Source organism: Tenrec ecaudatus, chromosome 16 (genome assembly GCF_050624435.1).
Source record: "Tenrec ecaudatus isolate mTenEca1 chromosome 16, mTenEca1.hap1, whole genome shotgun sequence".
NCBI lineage: Eukaryota > Metazoa > Chordata > Mammalia > Afrosoricida > Tenrecidae > Tenrec > Tenrec ecaudatus.
In genome coordinates this window covers 104,425,822-104,444,923 of record NC_134545.1, presented here as the reverse complement: position 1 = coordinate 104,444,923, position 19,102 = coordinate 104,425,822, and the positions used below count along the sequence as shown (strand labels likewise).

General features: G+C 52.9%; 1 protein-coding gene across 10 annotated transcripts in view; it reads left to right on the top strand.

The window, feature by feature from the left end:
• Nucleotides 1-17,645, top strand: part of FGFR2 (fibroblast growth factor receptor 2) — a 123,321-nt gene extending 105,676 nt beyond the window's left edge. For 6 of the 10 annotated variants that reach the window (XM_075534921.1, XM_075534920.1, XM_075534927.1 and 3 more), the window contains 5 exons: nucleotides 5,670-5,792; nucleotides 7,208-7,278; nucleotides 10,788-10,925; nucleotides 12,735-12,840; nucleotides 15,971-17,645. In XM_075534921.1, the coding sequence (XP_075391036.1) occupies nucleotides 5,670-5,792; nucleotides 7,208-7,278; nucleotides 10,788-10,925; nucleotides 12,735-12,840; nucleotides 15,971-16,135 (603 nt within the window). In that variant the 3' untranslated portion in view covers nucleotides 16,136-17,645. Of the gene's footprint in view, nucleotides 1-5,669; nucleotides 5,793-7,207; nucleotides 7,279-10,787; nucleotides 10,926-12,734; nucleotides 12,841-15,879 lie in introns of all 10 variants that reach the window. The other 4 variants (XM_075534923.1, XM_075534922.1, XM_075534928.1 and 1 more) reach the window with 1 other exon arrangement.
• The last annotated feature ends 1,457 nt before the right edge of the window (nucleotides 17,646-19,102 follow it).

Below are 19,102 nucleotides of genomic sequence, written 5' to 3'. Positions count from 1 at the left end.
TCAGGATCTGCCTATGGGATCTTTGGTGAAAATGTTCACTCAGGGTAGCCAGCACCATCCCATTCTTCAGGTCTAATGACCAACGAGGCCATTGTTCATGGAGACAATCAGCCATCATTCCACATCCTCCCCTTCCTCCCGTGGACCCAGGTGAATAGAGGCTAGATGATGTGGTGCCTTTAAGACCCCAGGTACCACGCAGCAAACTAGGAGGTAGAACAAAAGCACTCCACATTTTCGCAGGCCATTGATGGATGCCCATGAAACCATGACCTAACCTCAAGGGACCAGATCCCGTCATCAGGGGATGTCTCTGCAGCAATTCTGTTGTCGGAGCTCATTGTTGTAGATGTATCTGTCACACGGTTTTTGCCGGTTTAATTTTTGGCAGATGTGCAACTAACTCAGTGACTTCAGTCCCAAGATTGGTGGTGCAACTCCACCCATTCCTCGTCACTTGTAACCTTCCCTTTTCCCTCCCACGGTATGCCTGCTCTGTGTGTGTGTGTGTGTGTGTGTGTGTGTGTGTGTGTGTGTGTGTGTGTGTGTGTGTAGTGGGTTACGAGTTGGACTGCTGGCTGGGAGGGGGAGAAAGATGAGATTCCCTGCTCCTGTAAAGAGTCCGTCGGTCGCTGTGAGTCTCCATCGGCACCAGGGCAGGCAGTTTGGTTTGGGGTTTGTAAGATGCCTTCAAACTCCGCGCAAGCAGGCATCCCGGCTCTTCTTCCCACTGTCCCGTAGGAGTTCTCCTTCCTCCGCGTGGACACATTTCCCGTGTCCGTTCATCTGCTGTCCAGTGTAGAGATGGCAAACCCCTCCCCCCTTGGGAATTGCAAGTCGTGCTTCAGTGAACATGAGTGTGCACTCTCCGTTTGAGTCTCTGCTGCCGAGTGTTTGGGGTGTTTGGGGAACCCTCAGTTTGTCACAACGACTGTAACACCTCACATGCCTACTAGCAATGGCAACAGGTCCCATTTCTCCCACACCCTCAACAACCTTTTGTTATTTTCTGTTGAACATTTTTTTTCAATAGTTGGAATGAAATGGTATCTCACTATGGTTTTGAATGGCTACCCAAGTGGGACTATTAGACTGCCAATCCCAATTTGGTGGTTCAAACCCACCAGCCGGTCCATGGGAGAAGGATGAGGCTGTCTGCTCCCATTGAGATTTTCGGCCTTGGAAATCCCAACTAGGGTCTCCGTGGGTAAGAAGTGACTCAGCAGCGGTGGTGTGGAGAATAGTGACACAGAACACCTTTTTGTGGATTTGGTGGCCGGTTGGCTGCCCTCTTTGGTGAAATGTCTTTTCCAGTCCTTGGCCCATTTTATGATGGGGTGTGTCTGGTTGTTAAATTGTCCAAATACCGAACCAGTCAGAAATAGCACCAATGAAACATACAACTGTCTTCTAGTTCTTCAATGCTTCCTCCCCACCCCACCCCCCATCATGACCTCAGTCTACCTTACAAATCTGGCTAGACCGGTGCATGTACACTGGTACAGATAGGAACTGGAAACACAGGGAATCCAGGACAGATAAACCTCCAGGAGCAATAATGAGAGTAGTGATACCAGGAGGATAAGGAGAAGGTGGGGGAGAAATGGGGAACTGATCACAATGATCTACATATAACCTCCTCCCAGGGGGGTGGACAACAGAAAAGTGGGTGAAGGGAGACATCGGTCCGTTTAAAACATGAAAAAATATTAATTTTTAAATGATCGAGGGGTCATGGGGGAGGGAGGGGAGCTGACAGCAAGGGCTCAAGTAGAAAGAAAATGTTTTGAAAATGATGATGGCAACAAATGTATGAATGCGGTTGCCACAATGGATGGATGTATAGATTGTGATAAGAGTTGTACAAGCCCCAATAAAATTATTTATAAAGTTGTCTAAATAAACACACACACGCCTTTTTACCAAGGAACTTTGTGGTATAGGGGTTACTCACTAGGCTACTAACTGCAAGACCAGCAGTTTGAAACCACCAGCCGCTCCTCCGGAGAAAGACCAGGCTTTCTCCAGTGAAAGGTGCCAGGGTCGGGATCCCACAGGGCAGTCCCGTTCTGTCCTCAGGAAGTCACTCTGAGTCGGAAGTAAACAATCCATAGCAGTGAGTTGTGGGGTTGATTTTGTGGTTTTGCCTTCTTACATTTTTGCAATATAGACTTGATGAAGCTAACTTGTTCATTGCTATGTTAGGTTGCCGTGTGCTCGTTGGCTTTTGTTATTCGTTAGCCAGTACATAGGACCTGCCCTGTGCTGCTTTCCCTCCCAATCCCTAACCTCCTAGGTGTAAGGTCTCAGCAGGTGTTATTGAGCGCATGTTTGGGTCATCTTGTGCAGTTGCTCATCCCGCCCCCTCGCTGCTGGGAGGGCAGTGAGGTAACTGTGCTAGCACCTAATGTGGGCGGAGTGGGGCCATTACTGCCACTTTGCATAAGAGCCCAGGATGAAGGCTGTGATCAGATGGTGCCCTGAGGGAATTACCTGGTTCAAAGCCTGGCTGAAGGGCAGGTGGGAGCTCCCACCTGGCGCCACTCTACACTGGTCGTGGAGGCGGATCTTAAGAAGGCTCCTCCTGGGCAGAGCCCGTTTGCTTCTGGGGGTGCACTGAAGTAAAGACAGACGCTGGGAGAGACTCAGGGCATAGTTGTCCTGGTCTGTCCCCAGCCCCCACCCCCACACTGGACAGCCTTGAACTTGGCCAAGTCTGGGAGCGGAGAGGCGGGCCTGCAGTATCTGTCCACAACTGCTCCCAACTGCTCTTACCCAGTTCATGCTGGTTCCACCCCTTGCTGAGAATTTGCCCTTCCTCCCCAAACCAAAAAACAAAGCAAAGCAACAAAACCTCACTGCCAGCCAGATGATTTTCCTAGAGACCCCACAGCACAGGGTAGAACTGGGGGTCACTCTTCACAAGAGTAGGAGAGCCTTTTCTTTCACCCCGGAAGCAGCTGGTGGTTTCAAACTGCTGACCTTAAGATGTGCAGCCCAGAGCATAATGCACTCTGCCACCAGGCCTCCTCTGCCCAGACTGGGCAGGCAGACTCCAAATCTACATCTAAGCGCTCGGAAGCTGGCCAGGCGGTTCTTAAGTACCAGTAAACACAAGCCTCTTTGTACACCTCGCCGTCCGTACGCGTGACCCAGGTATCATGTGACCACGAAGACAGGTGAGCCTGTCCTGTCCAAGTTAGAGTTTTGCTATTTAACTTACAACAGCACTGAGTTCCTTTAAAAAACAAAAACAAAACCCCAAAGTCAGACTTGGGCAGGATTTGTTTTTAAGCCAGCCTCGGCTTTCCCGTCTGTAAAATGGGTGTACTATTTCCTCCTCTCATAAAGCTGCCAAGGGGGTTCACTGTGCTCAACTGCGTGAAGAGTCCCGGCCCAAGGTCTGGGTCCAGGGCTGCTGTCTTTAGGGGCCCCAGGGCCTTCAGCTAGTGGGGAGATGGGACGGCACCCACCCGGGCCCCCATCGTGCAAGCAGATTGTTTCTCTGGGCCAGAGAACAGCTCTGGTTTCTGGGGAGGGCAGGAGGCTGTCTTGGCTGTGTTTCTTGGAATTGGTTTCCAAGTTTCTTCTTGTTCAGCCCGGGGGGTGGGTTGTGCCCAGCCCCCTGGGTGGACGGTGGCCATGCTGAACCCAGGAAGATGATGGAGGTGACGTCGGTGGCGCCTGTCTGCTCAGCCTCGATGTGTGGTCGGAGCCCAGCATCCCGGCAGCCAGAGGCTTCCGACCACACAGCTGGCCAGACACAGAGAGCAGGCTGCTGGGAGCACACTGACAGGGTGTCTGGCCTGTATTTGGAAGTTCCATTCAGAGAGGCCTCAGAGTGGGATCCAGCGGTCGGCTGGGGATGCCAGCTTCTGGGGTCTCCTGTTTCCTGCCTGGCCAGAGATGCACGTGAGCACGGCGTCCTCCTAGCCCGGCGTCCAGAGGGGCAGGAGGAAATGATTTGTATGCAGCATGCTGTGCCAGCTCACCGGTCTATGGTGGCTGCTTCGTGGAGTGTCTGTCTGAGACTGTCCTGGCTTCCGCCATGTCAGGTGGGCACCAGAAGGCAGTCCTCAGTAACAGCTACCCTGGTTCAATAACATGTGGACATGTGTCTGACGGGGACATTTGTGTGGTCCTTGAGGTCTTAAGGTCTCCTAAAAGGGGGCGGTGAGTTCAGACTGGAGCTCCAGTAGCACAGTGCTTGCAGGTTGGGCTGCTAACTGCAAGGTCAGCAGTTCAGAACCACCAGCTGCTCCACAGAAGAAAGATGAGGCTTTCTACCCCCAAAAGGGTTATAATCAGAGAATGTTTTATTGTGTATGTTTTTGCCACGATTCAGAAAGAAAAAAATTTACACGAATAACAATGCGTACGGGGCAGAAGAAAATATTCTAGCATTGACTGTGGTGATAATTGTACAAGTCTTCTTGAGAGGACTGAATTGCCGAATTGTGTGACCTTGGATGGAATGCTAATGAAAGTGGTAATGCAGAGTTACGGTCTCGGAAAGTCACCGGGATTTTTCTACGCTGCCCGGCAGGGTCGCAGGAAGTCGGCACTGACTCGGGGGTGGCGAGGGAGTGGTGTTTCAGACCCGAAGTAACAAGTGTTATGACGGATTTGTGTGGAATTAACAGTCAAGGGGCCCTGGGAGGGACCCCAGCCCCACTACCTGAAGGACCGAGGGCGAGAGGGAGGATCAGCTAAAGGCTGATGAAGGGGGCTCAGGCCGGAGAGGGGGCCAGCCTGAGAGATCACGCAAAGGCAGTTTGCAGGAACAAGCAAGGAGCCAGCCGTCCTCTGGGAGCTGGGGGGGGTGGAGCGGAATGAAGATTCAGAAGACTCCCCCAGAGTCGGACAGGGGCTTCTCTGTAATTCCGGTGCCTCCCTGAATGATGGTAATGGTTAGCACGCCTGGCTACTGAGTGGGATGGCCGGAGGTTCCCAGCTGCCCAAAGCCCCTTAGAAGAAAAGCCTGGCAATCTGCCTCCCTGAAAAGTTGGTCACGTCCTGGGGTCGCCCCGAGCCAGAATCGACTCCACAGCCGCGGGGTGGCTTCGTGAACATTTTGAGAGTGAGAGGCAGGAAGCAGGTGAGATTACCTGAGAAGTGACCAGGAGGTGAAAACGAGGGGGCAGTTGAGGTGGGCCAAGTCTTTGAGAGTTTGGAGAGTGGTCGAGGGGCAGGATGGAAAGAAAAGGCTTTAGGGTGCTTTGATGCCCTTGGGGTGCGGCATTGCGGGGGTGTTCTACAGCGGGAGAGCAGCCCAGGGATGGCACCTGCCTTTGCTCCTTGAAGGGATGTGTTCCCTCTGGATTCCTCTGGATTTTATTCATTGGGAACAGAGGCAGGGAGTGGTTTTCTTCTGCCTGGCACCATTAGGCTACTGATAACATCATTTGTGGGCTATGCTGGGAAACACTGCATTAACACCCCCCCCCCAGTGTGAGGGCTGGGACTGCTTCTCTTTGGGGAGGTGTGGGGCCTTAGCTGGTAGGAATGACTTCATCGGTGCTCCCCACTCCTGATTTAGGAAGGAAGTACCTGCTTGCATCTTTGGGTGCATGTTCCGTCTTGCATTGTGCTGACTTGGGCGTGTATTCCCTCCTGGCCCTCGGAGCAGTTTGGAATGAGCTCTTTCTCTCCGTCCCTCCCGATTTCAGTGCATCCATCGAGACCTAGCGGCCAGGAACGTCCTGGTCACAGAGAACAACGTGATGAAAATAGCAGACTTTGGACTGGCTAGAGACATCAACAACATAGACTATTACAAAAAGACCACCAACGTAAGTCTGCTGGGGGCGGGCGGGGGGCCCTGGCTTCCCAGAGCCCTCGTGGCATAGCGGTTATACACTGCCCTATGAACTGCAAGGTTAACAGTTCAAAACCACCAGCCCCTCCTTGGGAGACACACAAGGCTTTCTACTCCTGTTAACAATTACAGCCTTGGAAACCCACAGGCTGTTCTACCCTGTCTCACAGGGTCACTCTGAGTCGGCATCAACTCAAAGGCAGTGAGTTTGGTTTGGAGTTTGGCTTTATTACCCATAGTCATCTCAGTAAGCAGTGTGGGCTACCTGTTTTCATTTGATGCTTTGATGCAAGCCCAGAGTGCTGCCCAGCCCGTGGGCAGCGTCACGACGTGGCTGTGCCCGAGCCCACAGCTGTGAGGTGCTTCCTGGAATCCACACTCTATGAACAATCGCCTCGTGCCCCCACAGGACTTTCCTTGGCTAATTTCTCCAAAATAGATTGGCAGGTCTTTCCCCCTCATCTATCGTAGTCAGGAAGTTCCACTGAAACCAGTCTACCGTGACAACCCTGCTGGTATTCTAAACACCAGTGTATGCCAACATGCCCCCAGCATCCTGCAGTGTACAGGCCACCCCAGGACATCAATCGGGCAGACGGGCGTGGAAGGCTAGAATTTCGGGTACCACAAGTGAAGCATTCTTGCATATGTAACCGTCGGCAGCCTCTGCTTCCCATACAGTTCTTGGCAGGGGGGCTTCCACAGCAAAGACTAAGACCTTGAGGGCTACTTGCCTCCTGTTTTCCCTGAGTAGTGGGTCAGGGTGTGCCTGAACTGCACAGACAAGGCGCCGTGACACCACCGGGCGATGGCTTTTCCTGTCTGTGTGGTGTGGGAGCCTGCGTACCTTGCCCATCGTTTGCAGCTTTGGGAGCTTCTCTCTGCCCTACTGAAGGACCTCTGAAAGCCAGTAATCAAGCCACAGTCCTGTTTGGGAGGTGCCCTGGTGCCAAACAACTGGCAGCCGGCCTCCGTGGAGGTGACAGTCTTGGAAGTCCCCCATCTCCTGGAGTTGCTATGAGTCGTTTCCCACTCTGGCCACGGTTTAGGGGAGCTTCTTCTGCTAAGGAGCCCTGGTAGTGTAGTGGTTCAGTATTGGGCTGCTAAGCACAAGGTGTGCAGTTCTAAACCACCATCTGCTCCTCAGGAGAAAGACGGGGCTTTCTACTCCGTAAAGAGCTATAATCGCAGGGACCCGCTAGATCTACCCAGTCCTGGAGGGTCGGAAGGGACCCAGTGGCCATGGTTTCTTTTTTCCTTCTGCTTGATTGGACCAATAAAACCCATTAGGACGATGGCACTTTGGAGAGTCGGGCCCCAGCTGTGTTCTGCCTGCTGAGTGAGCTCCTTGCTAATGTATTGCCTGTTGCCCGTTTTCCCACACTTTAGGGGCGGCTCCCGGTCAAGTGGATGGCCCCCGAAGCCCTCTTCGACCGAGTCTACACCCATCAGAGTGATGTGTAAGTGACTCTCCTTGCCTGTTTATTCATCAGGCCGAGCCGCGGAAGCCTGGTTCCCACTCGGTCTTCCTTTGGCCTCAGGGACCCCTGGCACAGATCACAGAGGTTCCGGGTAGCCTCAGGAAGGCCGGATTTACTTACTTACTTACTTACTTACTTACTTATTTAAACATTTTATTAGGGGCTCATACAACTCTTATCACAATCCATACATCAATTGTATAAAGAACATCCATACATTCTTTGCCCTAATCATTTTCAAAGCATTTGCTCTCCACTTAAGCCCTTTGCATCAGGTCCTCTTTTTTTTCCCCCTCCCTTCCCGCTCCCCCTTGCCTCATGAGCCCTTGATAATTTATAGATTGTTATTTTGTCATATCTTGCCCTATCCAGAGTCTCCCTTTCCCGCCTTCTCTGCCGTCCGTCTCCCAGGGAAGAGGTCACATGTGGATCCTTGTAATCAGTTCCCCCTTTCCAACCCACTTACCCTCCACTCTCCCAGCATTGCCCCTCACACCCCTGGTCCTGAAGGTGTCATCCACCCTGGATTCCCTGTGCCTCCAGCTCCCATATGCACCAGTGTACAACCTCTGCCCTATCCAGTCCTGCAAGGTAGAATTCGGATCATGGTAGTTGGGGGGAGGAAGCATCCAGTATCTGGGGGAAAGCTGTGTTCTTCATCGGTACTACATCGCACCCTGACTGACCCATCTCCTCTCCTAAACCCCTCTGTGAGGGGATCTCCAGTGGCCGACAAATGGGCTTTGGGTCTCCACTCTGCACTTCCCCCTTCATTCACTATGGTATACATACATACATACATACATACATACATATACATATTTTTTTTTTTCATGATGCCTTATACCTGGTCCCTTTGGCACCTCATGATCTCACAGGCTGGTGTGCTTCTTCCATGTGGACTTTATTGCTTCTGAGCCAGATGGCTGCTTGTTCACCTTCAAGCCTTTAAGACCCCAGACACTATCTCTTTTGATAGCTGGGCACCTTCAGCTTTCTTCACCACATTTGCTTATGCACCCCTTTGTCTTCAGCGATCCTATCATGGAGGTGTGCAGCCAATGATATGATTTTTTGTTCTTTGATGCCTGATAACTGATCCCTTCAGGACCATGTGATCACACAGGCTGGTGTGTTCTTCCATGTGGGCTTTGTTGCTTCTGAGCTAGATGGCAGCTTGTTTATCTTCAAGCCTTTAAGACCCCAGACACTATCTCTTTTGATAGCCGGGCACCATGAGCTTTCTTCACCACATTTACTTTTTCACCCGCTTTGGCTTCAGCAGTTGTGTCGGGAGGGTGAGCATCGTAGAGTGCCAATTTAATAAAAGAAAGTATTCATGCATTGAGGGAGTGCTTGAGTAGAGGAAAGGCTGGATTTTATGGAAGGCTGGCACCCAATGCTCTGTTACTAATCTGCCCGGCTCCAAAGACCACGGGAGGAGGGGCGGCGAGCCTCCTCCTGCCAGAGCGGACGTGCCCCTCCCATCCAGACCCACTCATGGATGTGCGGCTAGAACAGGCTAGTGGCCTGCTCGTCGAGAAGAAATCCTGACACTGGGCCTGGGCTGATGGAAGTCTGTGGTACTTCTCCTCTTTCGGTGGTGTAAGGGTTAGGAGTTGGGCTGCAAACTGAAAGGTCAGCGGGTTGAAACCACCTTAGGAGCAAGGTGAGGCTGTCGACCCCCATGAAGAGTCACAGTCTTGGCAGTGCACAGGGTCACTGTGAGTTGGAATCAAATCGATGGTAGTGACCGAGAGCCTCGGTCTGAATGGCAGGCGTGAACAGACTTATAACATGGTCCACACTGCTGATTTCTACAGGGCCCTCACCCTGTGTTGGCCCTTCTGGCCCCGACTCGGCGTCCTCGACAGCCTTCAGGATATAGAGCTGTGATTCTATCACAGAGCACTGATAGGTTTGCGGCTTCCATTGGACATTGGGGTGAACGATGTCCACATTGGGGGAGGGCCTGCCGGCTCGAGGTGCCTGGCACCCCTCTCTATGCTATGGTGCACAGTTTATAGACAGGACGAAAGAAGGGGCTCAAGAAAATGTTGGTTGAAGAACCATTTTTGATTCAATAGGCCTAGAGCCCTGGTGGCATAGGGAGTGATGAATTGGGCAGCGAACCACAAGGTCAGCAGTTTGAACCCATCAGGTGCTCCGTTGGAGAAAGATGCGGCTTTCTGCTCCTGTCGAGGTTTACTGTATGGGAAACCCAAAGAGGCGATTCTGCTCTGGCTGATCGGGTGGCTATGGGTCAGAATCCACTCATCAGCAGGGAATGAGATGTCAGCTGCCCTTGGAAGACAGTGCTGTGATTCTCGTGATTAGAATAGGTAGACTGAGGCACGGAGGCTATTTTTGCCTGCCTCTTCTGTGGTTTACATGCTGGGCTGCTAACTGCAAGATCAGCAGTTCTAAACCACAGACCTTCCGCTAGAGAAAGACGAGGATTTCTGCTCCCGTAAGAATGCCGGTCTCGGGAACGCCGAGGGGAAGTTCAACCTCGGCCTATAGTTTCACTAGGAGTCAGTTTAACTCGATGGCAATGACTTTGTCTTTTGGTTTTCTCCTGCTGTGTAGAGGATCAGGGACAGCTCTTCTCTCAGTCCCCCAGAGGCTAGGTGCTGTCACGTCGAATTCTGGCACGCAGCAGCTTCAGGTGACAGAATAGAGCTGCTCGGTGGGCTTTTCTTAGACTGGAATCTTTGCGGGAGGGAGTCCTGGGGGAACTGTGGACTGCTAACTGCAAGGTTTGCTGTTCAAACCCACCAGCTGCTCTCAAGGAGAAAGATGAGGCCGTCTTTTTCCTTATAGTCTCAGAAACCCTAGGTAGGCCTGCTGTGCGTTAGAAACAACTGGTGGCAGTAGGGTGGGGTTTTTAAAGAATCTTCATGGGAGCAGATGTTCTGGGAGCCTCTGGGTGGGATGGAATCACCAGCTTTTCCGTGCATAGCCAAGCACTTCACCGTAGCACTGCCTGGGCTCCCTGATAAATAGTGTGGGCTTCCAGGGTGTGGAACTCCATGCCTGCGGTCCCCAAGGGAGTGAATCCCCTTACCAAAGCCCAGGATTGCCCCAGGCTTTTTTCCGGTATATGAGAGTCCTCTGCTGGGGGACACCCATTCTGCCACCCGAGGCCCACCCAACCATGGTCACCGCTCTTGACGTAGCTAGTCCTGCTCACCTTTGTGGGTGGTCACCTGACCCCAAGTGGGGGCTGCACAGGGTGAAGGGAGAATGGGACAGGATCTGGTCCAGCCTTGGAAGCTGGAAACCCAAGCCTCTGAGAAGCAGCCCGCCTTTGCGGAAGTTGGGGCTGGGACTCGCCAATTGGAGCTCTGATGGGATATAGGAGTGGGGGTGGGGGGACAGTATAGAGGTCAACAAGGCTCGCCACATTTGTCTTGCAAGGAGCCAGCAGTGTTTGCTTCCTGAACCGGGATGTCCTCCCTAACACTGGTGTTTTCGCCTCCATGCAGCTGGTCCTTCGGGGTGTTGATGTGGGAGATCTTCACTCTGGGGGGCTCACCCTACCCAGGGATCCCCGTGGAGGAGCTGTTTAAGCTGCTGAAGGAAGGGCACCGCATGGACAAGCCTGCCAACTGCACCAATGAACTGTAAGAACCCCTAGCCCTCTCCGCCCCTTCTATCTCTGCTCCTTGGGGCCCCCTGAGCCCCAACTATCCAGACATGCACCCGGATGAAGGATGGCGGAGGTTTTCTGGGCTTGTTCCCAGCAGGGAGGCAGATATGGACCCAAACAACCATCCCTCTTCTGAAAGAGAGTCGAGCGGAGGCGGAAGGGGCAGCCTTTAACTCATGCAGGGCGTCTGGCTGCCCGTCAGAGGCACCCGGTCCCCCTCCGCACCCTGAGCTGGCCCATCTCCAGACTGTCATCAAGATCTACGTGGCTGACCCTCAGACACGGGTCAGAGCATGCTGGGGGGCGCAGTGCAGTGTGCTCCCTGCTAGGGTGTAGGACCAGTGAGTGACTCCCCCACCCTTGGTGTGGGGCCCAGCCTGGGCATGGCCAGCAGAGAATGGATGTCCCCGGGAGCTCGAGCCTCGTTCCAGCTTGGTCTCAACCACGTATCCTGTGGGAATGAGTTAGTGCCTCCTGGTTAACGTCCCACCTCAGAGACTGAAACTGAGCCCAGCTGCCATGCGCCCAACTCCAGGCTGCCTTCCAGAATAGCGAGACCCCCATGCCAGGCAACGTGCTGGTGTATGTGTGTGTGTGTGTGTGTATGTGTGTGTGTGTCCTGTGTCTTGTGCAGTAGCAGCAGTGCTCTGTGAAGGAGTCTGTCCGCTTTCCTGGGCCCCCACCCCACACCCATTCATTTACACCCACCCCAGGATTAATGAAGAAGAGATTGTCCCCAAGGAGGCAATGCCTATTGTGTGTCTTGGGTCATGGGGATTTTATACCCGTAATCCCGTGGGTGTTTTTGATGTAGAGTGGATGTTGGGTGAATGGCCAAGTTTTATAGTGTGTGACATAAAGGTGCCCTTTGTCTTCCCTGGCATTCCAGTGGCCTCTTCCAGCAGAGAAAGGCTGTCGAAACCCATGCTCAAGATAAGACCGGGAGAGGCGGCTCACCAAAGGGTTAATCCGGAAGTCCCTTGGGGGCCTGGTGATGGGGAATTAACACATCGGAGCCGCACTTTCACGTTGTGCCCTCTAAGCTTCGTTTGGGTGTTGGTTTTGAAAGGAACCAACCAAACCCAGTGTGTCTGACGGATAAGGTGGAAGTGCTTCAATTGACATTGGAGGTGGGGGGGTGGGGGTGTTGACCTGAGGCCAGCCTGCTAAGATCTCCACACCCCACTTTATTGCTATATTTGCTTAATTTTGGTGGTCTGGAGGAAACCCACTCTGTCTGCAAGATAGGCCCATCTTACCTCGAGGATTCCGCTGTGGGACCTATTTATTGGGTCCCTCCTCCCCTTGCCGAATGCTGGGAGGTACACACTGAATGAGGAGGAGGAAGAGCCGGGCAGGTGCGTGGTGTGAATGTTACGGGATACCAGTACCCTCATTGGCAGATGTACAGGACTTGCTCAGATCTTGGCTCTTCCCGTGAGCCCCCCAACTTGCCCAAAAGGTGTGGGTGTATGGATCCCATTGGGAGAGGTCACCCCGTGTCTGAGGTACTGGAAGCTGACCAACACGCCTTGCTTCAAGGGCACAGGGCGCCCCTAAGGCGTTTTGTGTAAAGAGATGTTTTTGTGGATCAGAGTGCTTTTCGGAGGGACTCAGCAGTGAATCTTTAGGGAATCTTGGCTTGGGAAGTTCTGGTACTTTTTGTGGGACTGAGCACGCCCTCCTATGGCTTGTTAAACCTGGCGAGAGTCACCTGCCAGCTCCAGGAAGGGCCCCACCTCCAGGAGGGGACTCACCTGGGCCACCGTCCATCTTGTCCCAGGTACATGATGATGCGAGACTGCTGGCACGCGGCGCCCTCCCAGAGACCCACCTTCAAGCAGTTGGTGGAAGACCTGGATCGGATTCTCACGCTCACCACCACCGAGGTAAGCGAGAACAGGCCTTGGGAGGCCCCCTCCCCGGATTGGGGTCTGTGGTGGGGTTTTCGCATTTCCCCCTGGGGTCAGTTAAACTGCACGTTCCTTTCAATCCCGATGGCTTCAGAACTGTCCTGTGTGGGCTCTGGTGGAGTGTGCGGGGTACACTGCACTGTGGGTAGGGGGTGGGGGCAGAAATGGGGAGGTGGGGGGGGGAGCAGGGTGCCTGCGCCCTGGCCCCAAGTGTGCAAGCTGCTGCAGCTTTGCCAGACTGGGAGCCGGACATTGTAAGCTCGGTCTTCATAAACCATGCAATGCGCCCCCAGGACTTCCGGGTGATAAAGGATGTGGCCTATGGTCCTGTGCTCTGTCTGTCTCTCACTGTCACTCTCTCTCCGATAACACTCCCTGCCGCCAAGTCGATGCAGACTCATGGTGAGTCCGTGGGACAGGGTAGAACGGTCCAGGAGTTTCTGAGCCTGTAACTCTTCATGGGAGTAGAAAGCCTTTACCTTCTGCTGGGACACACCCATTTCCGTGGCTGCACCAGCAAGCCTTTAGGGATAGGGAAAGCTGCCCCGAAGGGGGTCCCCCGGGCATTGTGGCTGCGCACAGGGTGGCTGTGCTTAGCTGCTAACCGGAAGGTGGGAGGTTCAGGCCCACCCAAGGGTGCCCCAGAAGAATGGGCTGGTGTTCTACGTCAGACACCAGCCAGTGAAAGCACTCTGGTTCCTCCGGACTGGTATGGGGCCGGCCCGAGTCAGCATGGACTACCAGTAGCGGTGGCACTCTCAGTGTCGCCTGGACCAGTAAGGGCCCACATGAGCGAGACCCTCACTGGTAAAGGGAACGGTGTTCACGGTGATCAGCCGGCCGTCAAACAAAAAAAAACAACCCCCACCCCCCCACGAAACAAGAGTTGTTACCCTGACAAGAGGCCTGACAGCATGACCCCCCCCACCCCACCCCCAAGATTCGAGAAGAAAAGCGATTGAGAGAAAAGAGAGAGCGCTTAATCTGGCCGGAGGAGACTCAGCCTGGTGAGTCCCGCCGGCTGGTGCGGTCCCAGGGGAGAATGCCTCTGCGACCTTCGGAAGTTGAAAGGGAAGGGACCTTCAAGAGGTGAGGGGAAAGGAAGGGAGCGGGAAACAAAACCCGAAACTTTCTTCTCCTGCCAAAATGCTTCCACAAACAGTTCCTTTAGCACTGGGCTCGGGAGCCCCCGATAGCCTATCAGATTGGAAAGTTGATGGCTCTGTTTGGGAACATTGCCGGTTTTTAAAATAGGATCCCGGGTCCCGTTTGGTGCGGGGGGCCGTTGGTTTCCACGTAAAGTGGGCCCTGGCGCCTGGAATTTCTGCATTCTGGCATCCTTCGGGAGAGAGTGCAGAATGCCACATTGTCTAACGGATATAAAGATCGAAGTTTCTTTCCTTCTGGAAACCATTACCACATGCTGGATTTTAACAACGGCTGCTTTTAGGACAGCCTTTCGTTTTTATCACTGTAAGCAGAATGCGCTCTTTTGATGTGGGCGTGCTGTTCCCAGTCCTGCGGGTCGTGCTGATGCTGCTAGAGCCGACACATCCCCAGCTCGGAAAGGGACTCTGCAGCCAACCCTGGTGCTGCCTAAGAGCGGGCTGGCTTTTGAAATGTCTAGTTCCAATCTCCCGAGGGCTCCTCTGGTAGCCTGGGGCCCTTTGTGCTGTGGTCTACTCTTTCTGCCCCCTTCCCAGCAAAGCCACGCATCTTTGGTTTCCGGCAGGGGGTGGGGTGAGTGGGTGAGCAGCCCCATCCCCAACGTGCCAGCTCAGTTGGGCCCGGGAGACACAGAAGTCCCCCAGCGTAGAAATCTCAGACTCCTGAAGCCGGCATTGCCTGCTTTCCCTGTCGAGCACCCTTGAGTGGCGGGCTTTGCTGTACCCCAATCAGCCCCAGGCAGTGTGTGTGTGTGTGTGTGTGTGTGTGTGTGTGTGTGTGTGTGTGTGTGTCTAAGACTCTCCTTTGGGACTCTGCACTTCGAATTTCAGATCATTGTCTCTGAAGTTCTGTAATTCGATTCCACATGTGGGCCCTGACATGGTCATTTTCTCGATGCTTTCTGGACACTTGAAAATATAAAAAAACATTCCTGGCTCACAGGTGATTCAGACAGCAGGTCAGATATGGTGGTCCTGCTTAAGGACCCCAAGAGCCTTGCCCTTCGTTGGTGGGTGCCAGCACCCTCCCCTCAGGTCCCCACTCCCCTCCAGCAACATCCAGGGATGCAGACTTTCTGAATTTCTGTTCCTCAAAACTTTACACCCTAACCTCCATTTCCCTCAACTACGTCTCCCGGCAGTCCTTTGTGACTTCAACACACGGGGACCCTTTCTCAGGCTGTTTCCATGCTCAGCTCTCGAGAGTTTTTGCGAGGTGCGAATCGTATCCATTCACTTGCCCACTTGGTGAGGACACGTTGCCCTGAGTTAGCCTAGAAACATGGCGCTCAGAGTCTCGGCTCTTTACAGGGGGCCTGGGAACCTCACGTGTTGTGATGTCGGCTTTTGCTGGGGTTTGGATGGGACCCGTGGACCATATGGGTGGGGAGCAGGTTGGGCCAGGTCCAAGTCCGCTGAGTTCAGGGATTCCCCCGGGGCTGGGGTGGGGAGGTGCCAGTGGTTAAGGTGGAGGATCAGGTCCATGCAGAGGCACCTAGGAATAAAGGCCTGGTGATCTACTTCCCAACAATTAACCATTGACTACCCGGTAGGAACCAATTCAACTGTCAGGCAGGGTCGCCTTGAGCTCCCAGCAACGGGTTTACGTGGAGTAACTGCCTGGCACCCACGGCCCAGCGAGGCTCTTTTGCATTTATTCTCCACTGCTTGGTCCAAAGCGGGTTCCAAAACCCACCTGGGTGGATGAGGTTTCGGCCGTGGAGAGGTCTCTGTGAAGCTGAGCTGGGCTGGCTCCCCCTGAAGCTTCCACGGAGCCTCCCTCATTCCCAGCTCTCTCAACCCGCTTCCCAAGAGCCTGAAATAAAACTCTTCTCTCCCCTTTTTCCAGGACTACGTGGAGCTCACGCAGCCTCTCGAACCATACTCACCTTGCTATCCTGACCCGAGATGAAATAAAACATCTCTCTCCCCTCTTTCAGGACTACTTGGACCTCACGCAGCCTCTCGAACAGTATTCTCCTAGCTACCCCGACACAAGGAGCTCTTGTTCGTCAGGAGACGACTCCGTCTTCTCTGCGGACCCCATGCCTTATGATCCCTGCCTGCCTCCGTGCTCGCACGTAAACAGCAGTGTTCAAACATGAGCGGAACTGTCCTCCTGTCCCCACGCGGGCTGGCACCGGGAGCCACCTACACTGAGCAGGGAGGCCTGGCCTCCGCTTGTATATATGGGTCAGAGGAGTAAATCATGGGCACGGTCGCCGCCATTATCCTCCTCCTCCACCTCCTCCTCCTCCTCATCATCATCATCATCGTGCGTGTAAAGAGTTATACAGTCAGTCGGGAACTCTGCCAGGCAACCTCTGCTCGGAAGAGAAGAATGTTCAGGGGACCCTGAACTGCCGTGGGCCCACCGCGTGAGCCCTCTGCCCCGCTGCCCGCAGGCACTGGCCAGGGGCCCGTGGGACTCCAGGCGAACGCCAGTTCTGCCGTCCGTGTTAATTTTGTAAGAATTGGAGAAAATATATGTCAGCACATACTTTCAGAGCACAGATGCAGTATATAGGTGCTGGATGTATGTAAATATATTCAAATTATGTATAAATATATATTATATATTTACAATGAATTATTTTTTGTATTGATTTTAAATGGATGCCCCGATGCACCTAGGAAATTGGTCTCGCGCTTCTGTTTTTTGTTTTTTTTTAAACTAGCTCTTTGCTTAATGCCGTTCTTACACGGAACTTCTAATTTTCACCCAGCAGAGGTGGGAAGGAAAAAAGAAAAACAAAAAAAACCAACTCTTGCTTTCAGGGAAAAATATAACATTAATTTATTAATGAATTGGTAATATACAAAACAATTAATCATTTATAGTGTGGTTGGTGGTTTTTAAAAAATAATGATATTACGTGGCATTCCTATGCAGGCAGTACCAGGGCCTAGGGAATCGTTGCTCACACTGAACTGGTTGCCGGATCCTTTGAAAAGAGAGCTAGTGATAGTGCCTGGCCCTTTTGGCAGGCTCGGGGTCGGGGTGGGGGTGGGGGGTGTAGCTCGGATCTATTTGAGTTTGCCCATCCTGAAAGAGCCCTCATCTGGGGAAGGTACTCCGTTCCCACAAGGGTGGGTCTTCTTGGGACCCAGGGCTCGCTGACCTCTCCTACCAGGACCAATGGGAGCCGCCGAGTCCTCTTCAGAAGATGAGTTGAGATGAGAGTGGGGTGCCCGGTGCTGGCAGCTGGCCCTCTGCCCCAACTTGCACGTTGATCAGATGGGCCCAGGCTCGTAGCAGTGACCAGTGGCGTCCAATCTTCAGTCCCTCGAGAAGCCTTTCAAGGGTCTTTACGACCCACAATTGGAAACAAACCCACCCAGAGTGGTTCTGCTGCCCTCCCCTCTTTTCAAAGGATCGTGTCTGTCAGATTCCTCCAGGGCCTCTTGGAAAGACCAGGCCGGTAATCGATGGCCTCAGGTGAGCCACCGTTGCCACGTTGTTCTGTGTCCATGTACCTACCGTGTGTGGCTTCGAAGCTCTCACTCACCTTGCTGTAGCCGTGCAACGTGAATGCACATACACTGACTTTACGTGTCTCAGAAATTGGAGAAAGTATTTAATAAATCCTGTTAATTTTTATACTGACAATAAAATGTTTCTACCGATATTAATGTTAACAAGACAAAATAAACGTCATGCAGCTTATTTTTCTAATAAGTGTGTCCTACCCACTGGTGTCCTGTGCTTGGAGTTCTGGGATCCCTGCGTGATGGCGTGGAAGCCCCACCTGGGGAGAGGCCCTAGCTTGCTGCAAAGAGGGGAGGTGGACCAGCAGTCTTGGCTGGGGCCAGGTGTACCCGGGGCTGGTTAGTCAGATGGAAAATCAGAGGTTGGTCCGTGCCCTGGCTTGCCTGTCTATTAGAACCTCAGGATGATCACTTTGGTTCTCATCGTTTCCATTCCAGGAAAGAAGAAGAGAGAAGACAGACTTTGGAACCCCAGCTAAGCTCCCAGAACCTTCTGGAGCCCTTGGGGGTTATAAAGAGCTGTCCTTGGGGCCTTTGGTGGGTTTAAGACTGGGAGTGAGGAGCTCATAGGGGCCATCAGGAGGGTGGGCCATCATCCTGGGGGTGCAGTTGTCCACTTGGGCTGACATTTCCTTACCAGGAGAGCAGGGCTGAAAGGAACCCTGTGGCCCAGCAGGCTGCTAACCACAAGGTTGCCGGTTCTAACCCAGCTGCCGCTCTGCCTGTCCCTGTAAAGAGTCATCGTCTCTGAAACTCTAGGGACAGTTCTTGAGGCAGTCTTGACTCAATGGCAATGGTTGAAGAGCAGATCGGCTATAATGCCACCCAAGAGAATGTGACTGGAAACACAGGGGATGTACATGAGGTGAGACCCCTAAGGAAGAATTATGTGTCTCTGCCCCTTGTCGGAAAGAAGAGCAATGAATATCTAAGACACATTGAAACAAAGAGTCCAATGGACTAATAGACCAACATCAGGCTCCATGATCCCGAGACCAGAACTACTAGATGGCACCTGACTACCTCTCCCAAGTACTATGATCTAAAACAGAAGGTACTAGACAGTGTAGGAATAGAGATGTGGGACAAAACTCAAAATCATAAAAGAGACCAAACTTATTGATCAGACAGGAACTAGAGAGACCCCCAAGACTAAGGCCCTTATTCACTCTTAAGATCTGGAACTGAACACACCCCCAAACAACAACCAAATTCACTGCCATCGAGTCAGTGCTGACCCTGTTGGACACAACAGAAGCATCCAGTGAGTTTCCGAGACTGTCTTTTTATGGGAGTAGCAAGTCCCATCTTTCTCCTTCGGTGTGGTTGGCGCCTTTGAACCGCTGACCTTGCAGTTAGCAGCCTGATACACAATCATTATACCACCAAAGCCCCTCTCTTCAAACACACTCCAGTGACTCAAATTTTCTAGAGGGATATGCATTGGACTGCTAAGCTCAAGGTCAACAGTTCAAAAACCACCAGGTGCCCTGTGGGAGAAAGATAGAGTTTTCTACTTCTCAGAAACACATGGGGGGGGGGCAATGGCATTGTTCTCTGCCCTCTAGGACCAGATGAGATCA